This window comes from Lissotriton helveticus, chromosome 1_1 (assembly GCF_964261635.1).
Source record: "Lissotriton helveticus chromosome 1_1, aLisHel1.1, whole genome shotgun sequence".
Taxonomy (NCBI): Eukaryota; Metazoa; Chordata; class Amphibia; order Caudata; family Salamandridae; genus Lissotriton; species Lissotriton helveticus.
Genome location: NC_136057.1, coordinates 418,453,167 through 418,476,628, shown reverse-complemented (window position 1 = coordinate 418,476,628; position 23,462 = coordinate 418,453,167). Strand labels below are relative to the sequence as shown.

The 23,462-nt window shown below is 42.1% G+C and overlaps 1 protein-coding gene across 4 annotated transcripts in view; it reads left to right on the top strand.

Annotated features, from left to right (window-relative positions):
• DENND5B (DENN domain containing 5B) overlaps positions 1–23,462 on the top strand; it is a 578,042-nt gene that overhangs the window by 164,027 nt on the left and 390,553 nt on the right. For 2 of the 4 annotated variants that reach the window (XM_078673772.1, XM_078673774.1), the window contains exons 2-3: positions 14,637–14,702; positions 19,439–19,548. In XM_078673772.1, coding sequence (XP_078529898.1) covers positions 14,637–14,702; positions 19,439–19,548 — 176 coding nt within the window. The remainder of the gene's footprint in view (positions 1–14,636; positions 14,703–19,438; positions 19,549–23,462) is intronic. The other 2 variants (XM_078673773.1, XM_078673775.1) reach the window with 1 other exon arrangement.

Sequence of the window (23,462 nt, the reverse complement as noted above, 5' to 3'; positions counted from 1 at the left end):
CATTGAGCAGTTGAAAAAGGTAAGTTATTAGCTTCACTGAGCCAGATCTATTTCCAAACAGTGCAATTTCACCACTGACGTTCTGTCTTCTGTGTAAGTGCAGCTATTTTAAGAAACTGACAGTGCTGGAAAGAGCTTCTAAAATTACACTGCAGGCTGATAGCAGATACTCTTAATCAAGGTCAGAATTGACTTGGTCGGTTGTAAATTAAGATTTGCGCTCGTCCTTCCACTGCACAAACTCCCCAGAAAAAAACGACCTTTCTGTATGTTTTTCTATATTTACAGAAACTCAATAGTTGTTGTTGTGGCGAACCAAATTGTTGCCTGATAATTCTTGCCTTTGTAAGAGTAGTTAGATAATTTCCTCAATGTTGATGGAATAAATGTAACTTCGCATCTTACAAAGATAAATGCAAAACTACTGCGACTCGAGCACTAAAAACCCATCAAAGACATTTTCTTGTGAAGTTGCTGCATTTAAAAAAAATGCTTCACTTGTTAGAATAGATGAGTCGGGTGCTGTAACGAGTTAGATATGAAACTGTTAACATATTCTATCAACTCTTTCAAAGATTGTACCAAGGTAAAAGAAATAACTCCTCATCGGATGGGCTTTGAGACAATCTCAGCTGTCCTCAAATCCTCTCTTAAGATGCAGACATAAATAGCTATTCACAGAGAATGTAACGTCTGCCTGTATTACTTTTGAAAAAGTAAAATTTAGTAGACACTGTTTATATATAAATATTCATTTTACCGTCTTCCCATGTGTACGAACTACTACCCAAACTAATTATACTAATCTAGGTGATACTGTCCATTTGTGTCTTACACCTCAGTTGGTGGAATTGGGAAACACATTCAGATTGTCAATTTAAATTAGAAATTGGGGATTTGCAATTTTCTGATAAATTTTAGTTAAGTTATTAAGAAGAAAAAACCTCTGCAAAGGACATCAAAGCTTCTGATGACCATTACGCTGGCCAGTGTTTCACAACATTACCAGTTTCAGTGTACGATGCGTTGATTTTATTTGATCATCTTCAGGTTTTGGGGTCATGTGTTATGGGAGTGGTGAACACCTATGGGAAAATGAGAAAGGGACATATATAGTGCGCAGTTTAATTGTCCTTGTTGCTTTGTGCCTTAGTTTCTTTACTTTGTATAAAGTATTTTTTGTGTTCTTGTTAATACTACTAGGAATTGAAACCCACAGCCTACGTTTGCCCTGACATATTTGATATTTTCTAAGTTGATTGAGGAAGAGCAACATGATGGATTTTTTATGGTTAAAGATTTGTGATTACTAAATGTCATGAGTACATCTATAAAAAATTTCTTTGTTTTATTACATTTTAATAGCATTTATGGAAGATTGAATTCTGCCTATTGAACAAGCAGGTTTTGGGGCTAATTACACTACGCTAAGCACTATAGCAGTAGTTCAACCTAGTACTGAAAAATATGATTGGACAAGGGGACCGCTTGTCTAGGCTGGGCTTATTGGTTTTTCCACCGCTTTTGACTGCGTTAACAGCCCACCCTATGGAATAAACATATCACTATGGGATTCTTCCATCGTTATTGCATTTAAGTGTGGCCCGAAAACTACAATACAGTGTCCTAAATCAAAAAGAAAAAGAAAAAGACAAGGGGAGGTTATTCAATATGTTAGTATTCTACTGTTTTGCTACAAGTCCATAGTCATTCCTGATTTTGTCTTAAGGTCCTCACCCACTCTATTGGTGTCATGCTTCATCATCGGATCTCATCCTGGTCCCTAAAAACCAGTATGGGATCGACCTTGTCCCAGGTTGCACTTTGAATAATTCCCTACCGGGCTCTGCTTGGAATACATCAGAACACATATGTATCCCTTTATTAATGTTGTTCTTGGTATAATTAAGAAGGTTGACAGGAAGTGCCTATAGAGATAATGTTCCTACACTCTGTAAATATTTGATATGTTTCCTCCCTATGTGAGTGACCTAAGGTTCTAGGCTTTCTTCAGGACTAAATCGATATTATAAGCCCTGGTGTAATATACACGTCACCCTAACTGTCAATTTTAGTCGGGACAGAACATGACAAACAGTACATATATACATAGAGCATGCAAAAAGGGCTCGATTATGCAGGCCTCTATTCTGAGTGATGTGGTGTATCAGGTCCTGGCCTCAGCTTGTTTTACTTCCTCTCAGAGAGGGATTGCCCTACTGGCTCTGGATAAGAGCTGGGCACTCATCAATCACTGTATAGATGACCGTGGATGATAGCTCATAGCAACAGTCAAGGGGGGCCAATTATGCGCTACGCTATGTGTACTCTGTGGGGCAAACACTGATGACCCTGTGGTCTTTAATAGTCTGCTTTCTGAGCTACATCAATGGCCCGGACCAGTGATAATTTGCGGGGGACTTAAACGTCGCCCTCAACCCGCAGCTAGGCTCCTCCTATAGTGGTCAGGGGCTAAACTCCTCTTCGAAAACCACCTATAGCTCAAAGAAACTAGCAAGGGCTGCTTTGTTGCAGTTGATGGAATCTTATCCTCTGTTGGATGTCTGGTGACATTCTAGAATGAGAGAACATGGGTTAACATATTTTTTCAGAATCTCCTAAATATGTTCCTTGCTAGCCAAGGTCTAATGTACCATCTTAGCATCTCCTTGAACCCTAGTGTTATATTGGATCACAATTCTGTGTCTCTCTTCATCCAATTAAGGGTTTGTTATTACATGCAAAATCTCATCCCTGGACGTTTGATCGGAAACTTCTTTTAGAGGATGCCTTTATTCATTCTATGGTTAAAGGAGCAAGGCTTTTTTTTGGAGCGTAACTTGGGATGAACATCTATTGTTATTGTTTGAGATGCTTTTAAAGCCTTTTGTCGGGCCATACTATTAATTTTTCTTCCTTCTGTTGGAAGCAAGCTTCTCAGATCGAAGCCAACACTTGGTTTACTCTTATCCATCTAGATTTCCTTATGGTCCGCACCGTAATCACTCAAGATTGGATGTCCTTCGTGCCCCTGATTGATCAGTTTGTAATTTCCCAAGCCTCCCTTAGGAAGCGCATGCTTGACAACATCATCAAAAAAGGTTCGAGCCAAACAATTACTCTTTTTTGAAAAAAGCAAAAGAATGAGCAGAGTATTATCTTGCCAGGTCAGTGATCGAACTAATGCATCTGTTATTTCTGGGATTAAGAACTCCCAAGGGGCTATTGTGACCGATCCTACTCTTATTCGCGAGGAGTTTCGCAGCTTTTATCAGAAGCTGTATGTCGAGGAATTGGTTCCTTCCACAGACCAGATCATTCATTTACTATAAAACAGCATAAGCTAGAAGGTCAAATATCGGCTTGCCACTATTGGCCAGCTGGCATGAGGTGAGGCCTGGGACCTGACCAACTTCCATTGGAATTCTATGTTAGATTGTTGCTTCTCGTAGTGCCAGTTCACCAGTTACTTGGACAGGTTTCTGGGTCATGGACTGAGACCAACATTGTCATGTTTCCTAAGAAAGAAAAATATCCCTCTGTGCTTAATATCGGCCTATTTCACCGATTAATGCTGATTCCAAGATTTATACTCTGATTTTAGCAAATAGGCTTGCAACGGTATTCTCTGATCTTGTTGATGAGAATCATCATGGTTTTCTACCAATGCAGGATACCACCGCCCACGTTAATACTGTTATCACTGGTCTAGATGCAGGCTGCACTTCGGGAACTGCAGTCTGAGTAATAATGTTAGACGCAGACTGTAGTTGTTGCAATAAAAACCTTTATTAAAAACAGTATTAAAGCAAATAAATGCAACTCTGTCAGATAACAGATTGTAGGTTAGAAAGAGACAGTGGTCCAGGGATGCCAAGAAAGAAAGAAAGAAAGATGACCAGGGGTGAGGGTATATGCTGGCTGGTAACGTGGCGAGAGCAATAAGGAACTGTTAGTTGAATTAAGATAAACAAGTTCCGCCTGTTAGCTTCGAGGTCGAGATACTTATAAAGCTCAACATGTTTCACTTGTGGCCGTAGAGCACTAAAACTTGTTTTGTTTCTGAATGTTAACATGCTGGATGACTTGCTTGGGTGCATAGCTGGGACTTGATTCACCCCATACCTTGAGGCTGTGAGTGGTGAACTCCAACGAGCAGCTTGCTTCAAAAGACGTAATTGTTCTCCTGCGAGAAGTCAAACAGTTTTACCTGTGATGAATAAACCTTAAAAGTGACTGGCAATATGTTACTGCGCACTTCATCACAATATCTAGTTCAGAGGGCGATTGCACTCCTTTCCTTTCTCCTATCACAAGGGGTGAAAGCAATGAATGGGAACATTTTGGAAGGCTCTAAATGTAACGCTGTTAACCTCATTTAAATCCCCCCTTTTTAGGTTTTGCCTCGCCAAAAAGATGCGCTCTGCGCATCTTTTTCGGCGCAGGCGAAAACCTGATGAGAACAGTAGTGTGGCTTTGGTTCGGCCCTCGTCATTGATTGGCTGGCTCCGTAAACGGAGCCTTGCCATTGGACGAGGGGCCTGTCCGTCAATGCCGGACCAGACACGGGGGCGTTCCCGACATTCTTTGGCTTTTGCCGACGTCACGGGACGCCGGGAACGCCCCCGAGTCTGGTCCGGCATTGCCGGCACCCGCCTTCCGTCGTCAGCGTCTCTCCTCCCCCTTCCTGCTCCAAGGCCGTCGTCGGCCGTCGTCAGCGTCTCTCCTCCCCCTTTCCCGCCCCCTCCCGCACTCCTCTGAGACACCTCTCTTCTCCTCTGAGACACCTCCCTTCGTTTCTTCCTGCAGACTCTACCTCCGCCTTGGAGACACCCCCTTCCGCTCGCAGACACTTCTCATCACCCCCTCACAGACACCTCCTTTTTCCTCGCAGACACCTCGTTTCTCTCTGCAGACACCCCAGCTGCCCCCCCCCCCCCCTCTTCCCGGTCCTTCAGTTCAATCCGAGGCGGTCTTTCGACAGCACCGTCGCCTCTCCGAGCAGGAAGCAGCCTCGTGCCTTTTGGGGCCTCTCTGAGATAGACATCGGAGAAAGAATTCATTTCCAGCGGGAGAGCTGCTCAGAGCCGCCTCATTATCAGCAGGCCGCGTCCGACACGGCGCAGTCAATCCCTTTCCCGCCCCCTCCCGCTTGTTTCCTCATGGCCGCCTTCCTCCTTCCCCGCCCCCGGAGCCCGGACACAGACTCAGCGCGGCGGCTGCACTCCACACGGACCTGGCTCCTGGCCCCCTCACCCTACCGAAACGATTCCAGCAGGTTTCTGGGGCCCAACACCCCCGTCCAGCAGGTAAGAACGGCACCCCGGGAGGGAGGATGTGCTGCAGGGGGAAGGGAGCTGGGAGGAGACAGCCGGATCGGTCCGAGCCCGGAGACCAGGCAGGTAGGACAGTGGCACGGGGCACTTGGTTATTCTGTGGATTATTGTAGCCGTCCCAAGTGGCTAGGCTTCAGGGCGCTTCATCTGTAACTGGAAGACAAGTCCCCGAGGGTGCGGGCATTGTGTGCGCCAAGCGATACCCTGCCTGCCTGTCTGCTCTCTTTACTGGAGCGCTGCAGCCAACTGTGTGAGTACAAGTTGTGTAAGACCCTTCATTCACATTTCGTTCTCCTAACTGAATGTGCCTGTAGCTCTCGGAGTCTTCTCAATGTGTCTGTTGGCAAGCTTGAAACCCTTGCTTTAGAGTCCAGCTCTACACCTGGATCTGATGGGTCCCTTGGTCTTTTTTTCTGCCCGACACCTCACAAAGCACTGTCGCTTTTCTGAAAAATGTTATTAATGTTGCACATTCGATTCTTTTTCCTGCTTCACCTCATCATGAATCATTGAGTTAGTGCAGCATATGCTCTGAGCTCACAACTTTCTTTACTGCCCTTTCCTCAAACACGTTGACATTCTCGAACACGGCACAAGGCGCTGTGGTGTACTGGTAGAGGTAAGAAAACAAACTGTGTGCGTTTCCCCATATCTGCTTCTCTCCGACACGCACTCACCATCATCACTGCTTCATCTACACGAGCATGACACTGACTAGGCACTCTCTCAGTTCTATGTGGTCATATACCGAAGTCTTTTTTGGCCACAAAATGTGGTGTATCATCTAGAATGTTCCCTTGATCTTTTGTGAGTGCTTTGCAAACGTGACCATAATGCATAAAGTGCTGTATCCTGGAGTGTACTATACGCCTTCCTAGCTTCTCTTTTGTTGAAATCCATAATTCAAACTGGTTGCAAATTATGCAAAATACGTAATTTGTAACTATGAACTCATTCCTGCGAGAAACAACTGCTGAAGCTATAATTAGTATCCAAAACCTTAAAAAGCATGCACTTTGCCTATTTGTGGTTCGCAGTGGTACCACTGCCTTCCCAAGTTCACTGCCTATACACTGCAGACATGCCTTGTAGCCAAAATTCCCTTGCTCGTGGTAATCTCTGGGCATGGCAATGCTTCACTGGCAGAGAGCACCACTCACCTTCAGCCAGTACCCATAGGGCATGCCCTCAGTAGGGCCTCCTTGATCTTCTGCACTGATGCCCTGTTCCAAGTAGGCCTGATCGCAGTCTGTACGTGTGGTACGGTCAATGTCAACCCCATTATATCTGTCATTCATTAACACTACGACAAGCTGCGCATTGCAAGTTACCGAATGTACAAGTACTCGCGCCACCTTCAAGTGCACAGCATTGGCAAAGTCCTGACGAGCAAACTAGCGAAGAGACGGACTACTTAATGTTTGACATAGAAATGTATGAATTTGGAAAGTTTGCAAATATCTTAGCTACTTGTAAAATGCCTGTTCAACGCAAGGGCAGTTTCAAAGCGCTGCAAATGTCACCAGCCTTGGGGTTGGGAGGACCGAAGCAAGAACCGGGACTCGAGCCTGTGATCGCAGGTCCCACCCACAGCTCTGGCCGGGGGTACGATGAGGCATCTCGAGTTCTATAGTAAATGAAACATTACCGTTATGGCTTGTTAAAATATAGGGCTTCAAGACGGCCTCAGTGTTGAGCTTTCATGTATCAACCTGTTGTATTGTGGGAGATGTAGTCTTGGCCAGTTTTAATTAAACAAACGGGACCAAGATACCGGTTAACAGGAAACGTACAGGGCATAACATTCATTAGTCATGAAGACAGCTTGTACCTCTAAAAATCCGGAAACCCTGCATGCGAATATGATGTTACGTTAAATGCACTTGAATCGCACAATCCCAACCTTTCACGATCCGCGTGCCCTGTCCGGCTCGCCCATTCACTGGCGTGAATGCGGTTGTGTGTAGAAATGTGTCCCTCAGAGAGGCGGGCAGGCTGGGAGCAGACTGGTATGTGCATTGCTTGGTGGTGGGTTATAGTCAGGGAACAAATCCTAAAAAAATAAGTGGGGATACAGAGTGCAGAGTGCAGAGTGCAGAGTGCAGAGTGCAGAGTGCAGAGTGCAGAGTGCAGAGTGCAGAGTGCAGAGTGCAGAGTGGAGCTTCAGAGTGCAGAGTGTCAAAAGCAATGCCAATAGCTCTAACTTTAACAAAGGCAAAACCATTGCATTGTAAATGCTTGTTTGTTGAGGCCTTCACTTGACAGACTTGGGGTGTAATCGGAGATTTTGAGATATGAAAAAGGAAATTGTTTCTTTGTCCATACTTAAATTACATATTTTGTTTATTTGTACTCGTTACAAAAGGGCCACCTGTCTCGAATTTGTTACAATTCTGGGGGGACATCTTTGTGAGTTTTGTTCTTTGAGGCTGGCTTTCCTGCAAGGGCATCTTAGTTACATAGACTGTGAGGCGGGCAACCTATCCCTTGATTGGCTAGGTAATGGAAGCCAAAAGATGATTGATTCTCCATTGTGCATTGAACGAGCAGCGCTATACAATGATGAATTGGTGATCTTTTTAAATACAGTGAAAAAGTTATTTTTGCCTATTATTAGCATTAACGACATTCTCTTCATCTTATATTAGTTTTGCTGGTGGTGCTGACTGATAAAAGCAGTAAACCACGTGTTTGGATAAGAGAAATTCTGTGTGCTTCACGTTCATTATATGTTTTTGTTTTTGTCTGTTTGTTGCTGTTTTGGGTATTAAATGTGAGTAATTGTTTTATTTAGAAACTGTGACAGCAAAACATTTTTCTAACAGTCCGGTGCTCAGTAAGTTTACAAAGTACCTCAAAAAGTAACCGTAGTCGCCTATCCCAATTGTGGGAGTTGCAAGTTGTTTTTAATTTGTTCAAATGAATCACTGCCATATCAAAACGGAAATCACGATAATACTAATGTGTTAAGAAAATACCCTTATAGGTTTTCCAAAGCGGAGCCCAAATATGTAGAAATTCTCTGACTTTCTCCTCACATAGTCACCTATTTATTATGCTTTTTAAAGTTATTTTTAGCTCCGTTGGTTCTCAACGATGATTAAGGTTGTTTTAAATCACAGGTGCTATGGTAACTCAATTTGATGGTACTAAGCTTAACACCACAGAAGGAACAAAGATTAAACTAGCATTGTAGTAGCTAAACTGGTTGGCTGGCATGCAATGTTCTTTATATCAGACATAGTATCCCCATATTCTAAGTGACATGTGCATACTATATATAGCCATGACATTTCTTCAGCCTGGGCCTTGAAATTTTGAACTATGTGTATACATGTTCGTGCTATTTGTGTAGCGCATTCTTGGCCGGAGACAAATTAGTGCTGTACCGAGTCAGTCTCATATTCACTCAGTGGGTACTTGAAGGAGAAGCTGTGTTCTGAGAGTGATGGTGGGCTGTAACGTCGTCTTGATGTAGTGTTGAAAGAAGAGTTCCTTCAACTCTTTTTAGGTCTCGCCTACGTAGCACGCATGCGCTGCATAGGAGAGAGACCTAATGCCATAGGCACAGCTTTGGGGGCAAAAACGTGCACCCGTTGCATTGCTTGCAATGCCAACCCGTGCACGTCTGGCGATTGCCTTGCGGGAGCGCGCAGCACCATATGGTGGCGCCATATGGTCGCAATTTGCTGCACGCTCCCGCAAGGGAATCGCGTAGGCGCCCTCCCCCTGCTGCCGCAGGAATGCAGTAAACAAGCAGTTCCAAGCCAGTCAGACTCACGGGGTCAGCACTGCAGCTTCCCAATGTGTGTGTCTCGCTCACCTCGTGACCGGGGCTTCATAGAGATACCAAAATTAAAGCAAAGTTTTATTTAGAGGCGATTGTTATTAACTATTATCTTCATTTAGTGTGTTATCTATTTCTAAATGAATCCAAGTACTCTGCGATCGTCGGTCGTGAGGAAAGCTGGCATAGAGCAACATCGCCATCTTGCAGTCTTTCTAAGTAAAGCCTCTGGCAGCAGTATCACTAAAATTCATGAGTAATTCAGGAGTACAGTTTTTATTATCAAAGGGAATGCATCCATCGATAGGAAGGAAGAGGCGTTGGATTCAGGAAACTGTTCTTGAATCATAACACAGAGGATGCTACTTTATCTGAAGAGTCCAAACATCTGTTAGATCATTTACACTTTGCCCACTATGAAGCATTCCAGTGCTCCAAATATTTAATCAATATTGATCGCCTTGTCCAGTGTCATCCTGTCAGTCAATAAAAGCTTGTCTTTGAACTTCAAGTTTGTTGGCTCCTACAGAACAGCTACAAATGAACTTAGCACTGAAACTCCTTCCATTCCTTAGTGTTCAACTTTATTGAGACAGACTGCAAGTCACGGAGATTAATAATGTATGGTACCATCATTAAGATTCAGATTTTCTCAAACTGAAGTGTCATAATAGTAATTGATATTTTACCATAGCAAGTTATAATCCCTTTTCTATAGAAGCATTTCCTCAGTAGCTCACATGCCTGGAATTAAAGTGGTTGAGTACAGCAGAGATCCTCACACATTGTATCGTGCTATTGTCTCTCAGCATCCAAAAAGCAGCGTCCTGACTGTAAACTGGCCATCGTTGGCTATCAGAGAAGCTTTCAGAAGCTTTTCAGCTGCATAGCATTGTGGGGGTACTCAGCGTCCTAACACTTTTCTGATGTGTTGGTGTCGTGCCATAATGGTGCTTGCCGACATCAAATGTAGATGTGATGATGCAAACACTTATTGCTGGCCTTCGGCTCCAGGCAGTGATGTAAGCATCAGGTGGTGTCTCTGATGCCTGTCACACATTTAACCCTCCGGCTCACTTTACCAATGCAGTGCTCCTCTCTTTGACGGCACTTAACTTTGGCTCACCTCCCTGATAGTAACCACATTGTAGTGTGTATTTTTAAAACAATTTATTTAAAAAGTTTTATATAGCGCTGGCTAGACCCGGAGGTATCCGAGCGCTTTACATGAGCATCAGATCATAGTTACAGGTTACATCGTTACAAAGGTTACACAGTTCTTAGAGCATGGCAACATAGTTACTTGTAAGGTCGAGATAAACAATAAGCACACATACGTAAGGGGAAAAGAAGGCAAGGTGAGAGATTCAGGGGGGGTTGGAGTAGGGGAAGTAGACAGATAATAAAGGTGGGAAAGAGGAGGGGAGGGTGAGAGACGCACCATGGGGAGAAGAGGGGAAGGGTGACTGGGACACAAACCGGTAGACGAGTCAAGGCAACGTCCAAAGTCCAATAAGCTGTGATCCCAGGGGAAGTCTATTGCGAGAGGCTCCCTTTACGCAGTGGACTCTGAGAGGTCTCTGAGACTCCAAGGCCTACATACTGGATTCATCCCCAAAAAGGGGAGAGGGAGTGCTTTGGCAAGGGGTGCCATACCATACCTCAAGTGTGAGTGGCTCCCTTGGCGCAGTGGACTCACTCAGCGGGTTCGCTGAGACTCCAGAGTATAGATATTGGATCTTTCCCCAACAAGGGGAGAAGGAGTGCTTAGTCAAAGGGCACACAGGACAGGGGGTAGGCAGAGTTGCAGGCAAGGGGAGAGATTCAGGGGAGAGAGGATAGGAGCTAGGGAAGAGACAATAAGGAGAGACCAAAAGAAGTCTGCCTAAACACCGACTGGGTGCAATGCTCACTTTTGAGGTATAGTGATGTTGGATTTCAAACAGGTTTTGTCATTTGATATCCTTCTCTGCAATCTCACTTGTCGCCAGCTGTAGAAGAGTATTCATTGCATCAAGCACGATACATCTATTGGAGAAGGGAAACCCCCAGCAATTGACACTATAAGAATATTGGTAGCCAGCCTTTTATGTGGTACCTTGTCGGTATGTATTCTAAGAGGATGTAGCTTAACGGCTAGGGCGGTCGATCTCAAATCTGTCTCAGCAATGACTCTCAGAATCCTGTGATTATGTGCAAATCACTTAATCTCCATGTGCCTATCAAAAACAAGCATTTGCAATGCAATATTTGCGAGAGTTTAAGCTATTAGCATTGCAAATGACAATGCCTTTTATTTATGTTTTAAAAACCAAAACATAAATAAAAGTTCTAGTCATTAACCATGGCAATAGCTCAAACTCGCATAAATGCGAGAGCTATTGCATTGCAAATGCTTGTTTTAAATAGCCGGTAGGATTCGGACAGTCCAGTGTGCATAAGTGGAGAAGCCCTATTGCATTGTTTTTCTTTTTTTGCACTTTATCTCAATTCGGATGGTGTCATTGCTGTGGGAGTACTGAGATCCACCAGAACTAGTGAGCTTGTCAGCCAGATAAAATGGGGATGCTGATGGTTATGACTTTGTAGATTATACAGCTGACTTTGAAGATGGTGCTGGCTGGCAAGGGGAGGCAGACGCATTCAATCAGGACTGGTGGTGATGTGGTTCTTTGTCATCAAGTCCTTGTGCTGCACCATGCAAGAAGCACTTTAAGGGTGTCTTTAGGAAGTCTGTGAGGCCAGGAAGCAGTGCGTTGCTCCCAACCAGAAGCAAGAGTACGAGGTCTTGAACAGCAGTTCTGGGATCTTTGTTTCTGGTTTTGCTGTCTTTAGTCGCGAGTAGTTTTTAAAACATTTTTTTTAGATTTGTTCCTTGAGAGGGAAAACAGTTTCTAGGGTAAATCCGAGTGACTTGACATTGGATGAAAGTTAGGTTACAAATCCGTCCAGGTTCATGTTATTGAGCCGGGCTTGACTAGTTGTTATGTACTTTTCTTGGTCAGTAGCTGGAATTCTGTCGCTGTGGGCTGGAGCTTCAGGCAGGTGCTGGACAGCTACGTCATCTGGGTGAGGTGCAGGCAGTGTTTGAGGTGCTGTAGCAGGTCCCACTTCCAAGTAGAAGGTATGTTATTAGTTTTTTTGTGAATTTTGTGGCTGTTTTTTGTGAGCGGAATGCCAAGAGGCTCTTTGTAGAAGATAAAGATGACCGATGAATTGATGGACCCTGGGGGACTTCATGGAGGATGGGAATATTCTGGAAACTGGAGCTACCTGTGTAAACAAACAAGTGTTGGTTGGATAGGTAGGAGAAGAATGATTGAATTAGTTTCCAGAGAATGCCATTTGATACTTAAGGGTGTGGATGTGAGTAGGATAAGTTGTGTTGAAAGCGGCTGAAAGGTCCAGTAATTTCAAGAGACAGGGGTCAGGAAAGTATAGTCGATGATTTATAAAATAGCTGTCTGTGGGATGCAACCTGATCTTCAGCCTGATTGGTAGTTATGCAGGTTATAGTTACACTCAAATTACATTTTCAATGAACTTGTTGACGAAGGATAGATGAGTAATAGGCCAGTAGCTGATGAGGTTATCAGGGTGTTGTGTGGAGTTCGTTTAGGAGTGTCTGTCCTATCTTGTGAGCTTTTGATAAGATTCCTTGAGTTATGTTGTGTGTGTTTGTAAAGTGCACTATGACCCACAAGGGTATCCTGGTGCTGAGCAGGTGTGTGTGTGTGTCTTGGCCTAGCCTTGCCTCTTATAAGTTGGTTAATTGAAAAGCCTGGGCTTCTGCTTCTTGCAGAACTGAAAACGAGAGGAGTAGGCTCTGATGTGGAGTTGGAGCTCACTCCACACTTTAAGAGCGCTGTAAGAGAACGCCCATCCTCCATATGCATGGGATGTGTGCTTGTAGGTGTCCTGCAGAGCGGAGGTGTCTGGGTTATTGGTGGAAGGAGATGTGATTGTTCATGTAGGTGGGGCCTGAGTTGTGTTTTGCTTTGAAAGTGTGTGTTTTGAGTTTGAAGTGAGGACATTTGTGTATCAGGAGCCAGTTGGTTATCAGGAGCCAGTGTGGCTCTCTGAGGTGTGGTGTGATGTGATGTGGGTCCTGTGTGGGAGGCTGAGGATAAGTCGGGCTGGCAAGTTCTGGATGGTTTGTAGCCTTCTAGTGAGTTTCTTGGTAATCCTGGTGTAAAGGGTGTTCCCATATTCCAGAGACTACTTCTCCAGAAGGCTTTGATGGAGCATGAAGGTTCATGCGAGGTGTTTTTGAGGAAATTGTAGATGTTTGCGAAAGATGGAGTTTGAAGGATGACCATTGTGAGATGCAGTGTGGAACGGTGGTTAAACAAGGAGAAGCAGGCTTGCTGTTTTAATTTAGTTTTTGGGTCATATGCATTTTTTCATTGAAAAAGAGGTTGATTGCATTACACTTGTCTGTGTAGTGTGAGATTGGAGGATCAGCAGGTTATTGATGCAGTGCTTGACTATCTTGAACAATAGTCTACTTCTGTTAGCTTGATTGAGTGTATTGGTATAGTTTTTGGTTTAGGCTGATGTAAGGATTTGTCCATGTTATACATGGAGAGGCTTCAGAAGTGTGAGGTCATTCGGGGTTCTGTTTTTCTTCCATTTCTTTTGTCTGCGGGTGGAACTGTTGTCAGTGAGTTATTTCAGGTATTGGATGCTAATGGGTTCAGGTTGCACTTGTGTGTTTTCAGTGAAGCTTTGGTGTTCACGTTGTATTTCAGAAAAGCGTTGAAGTTGTTTAGAAAGATGTTTTGTGGCGGTGGCAGGGTGCGATATGGTTTGAGTAATAGGTTATCAATGAAGGCTGTGAAGTTGTTTTCTCTTGTGTTATGGTGTGACATTGCACATACTCGAGTATTAATATTACCTTACATATTGTTGCGCATCCTCCTCACCTGCAGATAGTCTGGGAAGGTTTCAGCAGTGAGCAGAAGCAAAGGAAAGGAAGAGAAGATTGAGCTGTAGGCACAACAAAGCTGCAATGAGGGCACGAATGAAAATGACTTGGATACTTCTAGCTTTCCCTCCCTGAATGGCTTCTGGAGATGGAATCATTGTATTATTAAAATTGCTCCAACAGAAATATGTGGCTGGTCATTTTAAAATGTGGCTGTCTTTATAGTGCACCTACAGAGTTTGGTTTTGTTCTCTTAACCATAGCTGTTTTATTATTAACCTTTATTTTTACATTTCACTACTTACATTTCAGCCACACATAATGAATATGATTCATCTAACATTATTTTCGTGTGGTACTATGAATGATTCTCCCGTCTTATTGTTATTTTAATGTTGGTGCTGTTTTATTTGTTGACACGAGTTTCAGAATGTCGTCACCTTTTTCACTAATACAGCATCTCGTATTCCGCTAATGACTACATTGCTGCTGGTATCCACTTTGTGTCATTTCTGTTGACTTTGGACTTTCACTGTATATTTATGTTTGTTCATGCATACCTTTTTGTTTCTGTTACTCCATGTAGTTTTATACCAATGGTTAGAAGCCGACCGGCATGGCAGGAGCCAAGATACTGCAGGCAAAACCTCAGGTAAAATAGGAAGTTGGTTAGAAATCTGGTCCTCTGCACTATCCATAATTTGTTTCTTAAAATAATTAAGGCTTGCAAAATTATTTCCTTTTCACTTCCTTTCACTTGAACATAGGTTTAATCCAATCACAAACACCCTAATTTTCCGGATAACCACTTGACATATGTGTGCAGTTTTAAAATGATACATTTGATCTTAAAATTTCAGCTCTGAAAACCGACATGTGGTAGCAACCTGAAAGAACAAATAAGTAGGAAATGTCACTGGAGGGCACATGTCTGGATAAAACGTATTTGTCACGACAAAAAGCCATATTTTCGTTTACAGGTGGAATAATAGATTTTAATGACCAAAATTAAAATTAGAGGAGGAATGGTAAATATTATGAAATCTGCCATTCTTCAGAATGACCAACTTTTTTTTGTTATTTAGCGTAGGTAATCATTTGACTAAAATTATTCTATTCAGGGGTGCATATTTTAAATACAGAAAATGCTGGAATTTGATATTTCAAAACCAGTGAAATAACTCATTGACAAGATGCGTCTAATTCCGGGTTCTATATTAACTCCAGTCACAGATTGCAACACTGACCTGTTGGCTCTCATGTGCCTCCTGCTACCAGCCTACAAAATGACTAAGTGAGTTGGTCAGCATGAACTCTAGTGCTTTGTCAGAGCAGGAACGTAGTACTAAGCACTAGGTGGAGACATGATGTATAATGTATTAAATCTATCCAAGCAGCCACTGAAATAGAATAGGCATGTTAAGCTGTATGTTTGCATTCTTGTGCAGAGGGTTTATTTGATTCATCCTATGGCTTGATCGTTTTTGGGAGGCACTAGAAAAACAGTTGTAGAAGGTGAAATCTGGCAGTCACATTCCAATGTCACTTGAAATAAGGTAAAGAAGCCTGTCCGACGGACTGGCCCTTACTTCTCCCATAGCTGGTGAAATGAGGATCAACTCCAGTTGGGTCTCAACTGGAGCGTTGAAGGTGCTGTGCAATTCAAATAAGCAAATAGCACAATGCCACTATCCCCAAATACGTAGATAAACAAACAGTAAAAGATGTGTATGTATTTATTTAAACATTTGCAAAGGATTTGCTATATTTTAATTCAGTTATGACTGTACTAGATGTCATTTGCTGCTGATTGCAGGTTTTTATTAATGCCGTTTTCTAGATAATGACTTGCCCATGGCGTACGTAGAGGCAACTCTTATAAACATGAATTTGGCATAAAAACTTCCTAAATTAAAAGCGCTGATGTGTTGCTGCGATCCTTCATTGGAATGGGAATACCAGAGTTCTTGTAACTTCACTGCTTGTCCAAGTTGGTATCCTGATAAGTGCACTTTAGTTAATTGTGCCTCCTAATACGCCCAGATTGAGAGCACGTCTAATTTGGGTGATGACAAGTGAGTCATGCAGTAAAACAAAAAAGGAGGCGTTTACATTTAAAGATATTCCATTCACAAAAATGCTGCTTTTGCACTGTGATGCCCACATGTGTTCAGTATGGTTCACCAGGCATGCTTGGCACTTCCTGTCTGTCTCTCTCACTGGGTGTGGTACTTTTCTCTTACTGCTTTGATAGAGTGGTGGTAGTTTCTGTCCGTCGGCTTATTCTTGGAGTAAATGCATCTTTGACTGTCTAATTACAGTCCTATTTCAATGTTCGTTATTATAACTTATCTTTTAAAAACAATTCAACTTCACAGTTTCTCAATGATGTGACCTGGATATGATAAGAAAGGCCGATTTGTTTCACTTTTTTTATGAATGTTGTGTATATATATATATATATATATATATATATATATATATATATTGACAAATGCAGCTAGTTTTTATTGTTCAGCTGCAGTCAAATGTTTTACTCTACAATGATAGTAAGCTGTACGCTACCTGATCTAGCGAGATTACTGGTAGACGTATGTGCCTAATCTTTATTCTTTTCAGGAAATAGTGCAAACTGTCTTAATATCGTTCCATTCTTAATGTGTATTTTGGTTTTATAGGTCGACCTTTACAGGTAAGGAAACAATTAAATAAAATTAATAAAATTTTCCCTATTCGTGTACACATTCATCTCCCAGTAGCATTGGTGCTACGGCTACAGGAAAACGGGCAAAATAAAACTATGAAAAAACAAATGTTTAAAACGCCTTCATGAAACCTATTTGGTTGACAATTGTTTGGATGTTAATTGTCAGTGTGTTCCATAGTTTTGGGAGGTGGATGAAGAAAGGCCGCCTTCTATCACAGAAACTCATAAAGGTAGGAAGAACAAAGAAATATTGAATCTCTGGACGGAGGATGAAAGCAGGGCAGTAAGGAATGAGACGATCTCACAGAAAAAAAACGTCCAGCTGAGTAAAGACATAGGTGGGCAAAACAGGGCATTGTGGGTAGATTCAGAGAATTTGAATAGCAAGGCTTGACAACAGTAATTGCTCTGGCTAAGGTCTAAAGAGGAGTTGAGGAAAGGCATATTTTCCCTGAGAAAATGAGTAGAAGAAGCAAGAGTAGACCATAACGTTTATTTGGGTGGACCAGTATCGTTAAATTTGACACCCTGGTTCTTAAACGCCTTAGGTGGAACTGAGAAGTTTGCCGAACACAGGAGGCCACAAAGTAGAATTGCATGTTTGTTTACCATGCACTAACAAAGGGACCTCTGTCACCAATTAGCTGACAAAAATCAGTCGCTCGAAGTGTGGATAGCTGTGAAGCAGTCTTTGGTCAGACTGATATGACGGGGCATTCTTTTCCTGTAATCTTCCTTTTCTTTTTTCTATTTCTTTTCTTTTTTATTTTGAAGTTTACGTTCTGATCTAAACGTTCTGATCTCTGACTTGGTTCAGATATCGGAAGTAAATTCATAAAACTTGGAGTAGTGGCTATTGAACCATGATAAGGTTAGCTGCAAACCCCTCTCTCTTGCCCACCCAATGCCACAGTGGTGACAGAAGAATCACTCCTGGGTTGGGGTGGTCATCTGGGACAGGTGAAGATCAGAGGACTCCGATCTCCGTTGTAGTCTCTGCACCATCCATTGAAAACCTTCCTCAAGGAAACACTGGTTCAGGTGGTAACTGATAACACCAATGCCATGTGGTACTGCAACAAACTTGGTGGGGTAAGGGTGAGGTGCCAAGAGGCTCTGTGCCTCTGGACAAGGCTTAAACAGCAGGACATTTTCCCGGCTCATGACTTCTGTACGCCTCCCTGCTCGCTGATACCACTCCTGCCTAGAGTGCTAAAGATCAGGACGGACCAGGCCCAAGTCATACCTGTGGCTCCGTATTGGGCACAGATAGTATGTTATCTCGAACTCCTGAGGAGGCGCATCCATGCTTCGGTCAGGCTGCCCCTTAGCCAATATCTCCTGTTCAAGCACCAGGGCAGCGATTTGTGCCCGTACCTGCAAACACTCCATCTTTATGCTTGGAGATTGAGCAGTGGCAATTAAGAGCTGCAAGCCAAATTCATCTTACCTGAAAAGTCTAGTAGGTCAGAAATGTTATCTTATGGGTAGCTGTACCTTACTGTCTAGCGTTTGCTGCAAGAATTAGCAAAGCTCCATGTATGATGTGCGAATGAACCCATGATTAGTGCACACACAAGAAATGGTAATATGAGCATGGTTTTTCTTTGTACTGAAAATGGAATCCATTTTTTGTTTCAACTGTGATGTTATTGAATCAGTTTTTTCCTGGTGCACACAATGTTTTTTTAAGAGGATCTAACAAAGTAGCAGTAAGAAGAGCACTGTCATTTTGTCCTTTACCTGAAGCTTTGAGACCTATGGCCATATTTAAAGTTCAGTGAATTTGGAAGATCTGTCAAAAGTAGCAAATAACATGTCCACTCTATTTTGAGTGTAAGGGGTCGCTGTGCACTATACAGAGAGTAAATGGGTGATTTGATATCTGTATGAACCTGCCAAACTCTAATAAAGCCCAAAGTTCATAGTTCTTTATCTTTTAAGAAGACGTGGTCAATTTTGATTAGAGTGCCTCCTTGACTCAAACTTAGGGGCCTGATAGCTTGTTTTTCTGTCTTTTAACAATTTTCAGGGAACCTTGCTTTTTTCCAAATAGTTAATGAGTAAAGTGATTCAAGGTTGAGACTTATGTGGGGCTTGCAGGTCAGAGGCCCAAGAGAATCAGCCTTTCATCCTTACAAGAGCTAGAATTTGAGTGCCAATTATTTGGGTAATCTTAATATCAGTTACTTAAGAACTATCTGTTGATTGCTAACCTGCTGCTGCACAAAGACTCATTGCAGTGGTACACTTGGTTATAGTAATTGATGTGAAAATCAGTTTTGAGAATACTATCTTGCAGTACATGTATTCCGAGTTAAAAATGTCACAGGCATATGTTTATGAATACATCAATAATGTATGCTTCCTGTCAAGACTTCCAAACTGGGAAATTTGAGAAAAATACTACAAAACGTACTACCTTACATGGTCACAATTGTACCATCGTCATAGGTGTAATTACTAACCTCCAACTGAAGAGTGACGAGCATAGGAAGACATTATCACGATGAAGCATACATAAAGTTCAGTACAGTATTCAGTGATGCTCAGTTATTCAAAGCATAACTGTGTGATGTTTTTCAAGATGGATTGAGGACAACAAACATCTTGCTGCCTTTTACAATGGAAAGCTTATGTATGTAAACCTGTATTAATTAATTCATTCTAATTTATCACAGGAGACAACTTTGACCAGAGTCCTTTGAGAAGAACATTCAAGTCCAGAGTTCTAGCCCACTACCCTCAGAATATCGACTGGAACCCATTTGACCAAGATGCAGTTAATATGGTATGTTCGAGAAAAATGAAATACAATCTTTTCTTCAGGAATTAGCACTATAAACTAAGGGATGGTTTCCTCAGTTGACCATTCCAGCATAAGTAATAGGCATTATGCTTATGAAATAGAAGTCTTATTTTCAGATAGTCTTTATTAATTTCTGTGAAACCCGCTTTCTTAGCATCTGCTTTTAACAAATACCACTTGGGTGTTGTTGTTTTTCTTGTAATGGTACTTCAGTAGAAGTGAATTATGTTTTGTTTGTTTAATGTTTACTCATTCTTTGTCATTCTCACATCGGTTATGTTGCGACATTAGAAGTGGTGGTTTTAAGCTCTGCATAATGAAGGATCTTCTTTCATTCACCAACATTTTTCCATGATGCAGTTGGTTAGTTCCGCTCTGCCATAGCCATGTGCCTAGGTGGGCCAGTCATCGGAAAGTCGTACTTTGTCTGGAATTCTGTGCGCCTGAGCCCCGCTTGGTTCCCAATTATCTGGCAATCAGGAAAGCACTTAAACCCTGATTTCTAAGCTCCAATTGAGAAGGTGTTACGTGTAGCTTTTTAGGTAATCATGCACTTTATAAAGTGCACATGCACCAATTGTAGCACCGAGGTCATTCACGTTCGGTATATACAGGTGGTTGTTTAGATTATGTATGTATCAGGAGTTTGCACTTTATGGCTTATTTATATTGGGTCTGGGCATGTTCTAAACGTGCTATCAAGTGCTTAATTTGTATTTTAAGGGCATGATTTAGATTTTGGCAGGTGTCTAGTCAACGTTATTTAGAGCACACGGAGCATCTACCAAACTGAATTTTTTTTAAAAAAAAGTCAACGATTTTCTATTCATCCACCTTTTAATAGTATTAAACGTGTGGTTTTAAATGAGTCCTATTTTCAGTGGCCGCACAAATAAAAAGCAAAATATTTTACTTAAACCACAGTGTCATAAGATAAATACCTTCCAGTCTTGCGTTTCAAATCACTATCAAAACCATCAGTATCACAAATCATTGCCACACGAACCTTTATACTTTTCAAACGTTCATACATGGACACGCACTTTTAGGTTGCATTGTAGATGACCAGGCATTATTTTGCATTTTGTATATCTAAATAGCAGGGTTAAATGTGACCAAAAACTCAGCCCTAGAACCCTTTACAGCTGAACATTTCCCCCTTGAATGCTTAGGTTTAGGAGTACAAGAAATGTTACTATGTTCACAGCTGGAGGATAATTGCACTCACTGTGTTTTAGTTTTCTGTTTATCAGTTTACCCAGAAACCTACAATTCTTAAATAAAATGATATAAGCATTATTTGCGTATAGCTGCAATACCCTTGGTTGAATTATGTTTGTTTTACTGATACCAACAAAAGTCTTTATCTTTTGAAATTAGCCATACTCTGACCTTCACACTAGAAATTAAGTTTAAATACGAATGAAAAAGTCCATCACTAATTAATTAGTAAACAGACTATTTCTTGTTTCTTCAAATGATGTACCCATACCCCACCAATGGTATTGGACACAAATATTGTCAATAGGCGTCGATACATATTAAAACCTATTTTAGTGTAATAATACAAATGACCAGCACATCCACCCAGTAGATTGCTTGTAAAGTTATTCACTTTAATTAGGTAAAAAGGGTAAGAAAAAAATGATATCCTAGGAATCTAAATGGGTGTGAAAGGGTCTAAAGCAGGGGTCTCCACCCTTTTATTTAATGAGAGCTACTTCTGATCAGTGCAAATCGTTGTGATCTACTGAAGGCCATGTAATTCGCACATTGTTGCCAGACACTCACTCACCCAGCTTCATTAACTTTAAACCTAATGTACATGGAGCCTGATACTATGGTTTGAACAAAATACTGTGACTAGAGGTACTATGACAGGGCTGCCATAAGCATCAGTAACTGCATGGTCTGTGGGGATGTATTAATGTGTGTGAATGAATGGGATATATGTGTATGTGTGACTGTGGGCCTGTGTCATATGTACATGTGGCACAGGGCATACCTTTCAAAGAATGTATGGTGCGTCGTCACGCCACAGGTTCAAGCTGCACAGCCATGCAAAAAATTAAAAAGCTCAACAATCAGGAATCAAATATTTCAACCAAGTAATCCATGTTTAATCCATGTTTTCATGTTTCTCATCATTCAATCGTTCACAATTAGAAGCCGCATACTACCATACTTTGAATGCCCAAGAAATGCTCATCCAGGTGTTTTTCATTGGCACTCTAAAGCACGCTGATCATCCTGGGTAACCATAACCAACATGTCCTCCCAATCCATTTCGGGCAAAAAAAAAGCCCTTTGTCCGAGGTAACTAAATCGTAAAGAAAGCCCATCACGTGTTGTGAAGGACTGCGTAAACCATAAACATGAATCAACCATATGATGTAAAACATGCACTCCAAACAGTGCATGTGCCAATTATAATATGCACGCTCAATTTGAAACCTACAAGTGCTTGAAAAAGACAAGAAAAGAACAGTAAAGGAAAGTGCAATGTCCCGGTAAATAAAATGTATCAAGGTAAACGAACTGTGCTTGGAAAAAATCAATTGTGCCGCAGTCAACATACACCTAACAATTAACTCAGTGTTCAAATCTGAACCCTCAATATTTCAACTCCTTAAACGGCCTTGTAATTGCTGCCGCTTACTTCCATGAATGCAGCAAAGTTGTGTAAAAAGTTAGCTCGACGTTGATGAAGCAATTAAAAACCCTCATGTGAAACTAACCACGTCACCCTGAATCCCGGTTTAAAGAGTGAACATGAAAAATACACGAAAGACAATGTACCAGAACTGACCTTCCCCTTTCGCCATATGTGGCAACTTTACAAGTACAACACAAACATACAACATTTTTTTTACTTTAAAATGGGAGAAATTTAAAGTGCAGAATATTGTTCTGTAGAAATGCTCATAATAAGGGACATTTTTCTGCGCTTGATGAAACATTTGTATGCACTTGAAATTTTTCCCATAAAAAAAGTTGTCTTTTTAAACTATACATATGACAGCCTATCTACCAGCCCCTGGGAGCAAGATGCCTGCTGTGTGTAAGTGCAACAGTTTGAAATAGGAGAAAATTCAATTTAAGAGTTAACTTTGTTTATATGTATTACATAAAAATACATTTTAATTTTCTCTGATTTCAAAGTGTCTTTACAAACAACAAGCATATTACTCCCAGCTGCCTGTAGTCATTGTGCTATATCTTTAACAGGAACATAGTCATTTGTTTAAATGTGAGGAATTTAGATTCTCACTTGTTCACATTTCTCCCCTGAGGCGGAAAGCCGGGGGATCTTTGCTTTACTTTCTGTGTGCCTGACTAGACGCTGCTGATTGAAAGAGCGTTTTTTACAGACTGTAAATATTTTAATCAGACCATTTTTAAAATACAGCCCCTCACCTCGGCGCGAGATTAGCGTCGCACCGAGGCTAAAACACAGGCTCTTCCTGCCCACAGCGCGTCTGATCCCTACGCGCTGACACATCACTCGACCCACCTCAGCCGCCATCTTGAGGGAGGTAAGGGTTGCGGTTTAGTGGTTGGACCCCTCCCACCCTCCTCCTCCTCCCTCATGTATAAAAACATTAGACCATCCTGTCCGCGCAGCGGGCGCGCCAAAGGCAAGCCCGTCTGCGCCGTACGCGCCGGGACCGGGCCTAGGGCCAGGACCCCTGGTCGGCCGCCATGTAACTACAGCCGGCGGTATTCGCACATGTCCTTACTGGAGCTCCGACCACAGTCTAACTCGAGCTGTCCTAGGTTAGACCCTACTGCGGCTCTAAACAAACTCCTCATGCTCTGTCCACACTGCAAAAGCAACATACCCTTACATACTGTTCCCGCACACACTAACCAACCATCGAATATTAAAGAGGATA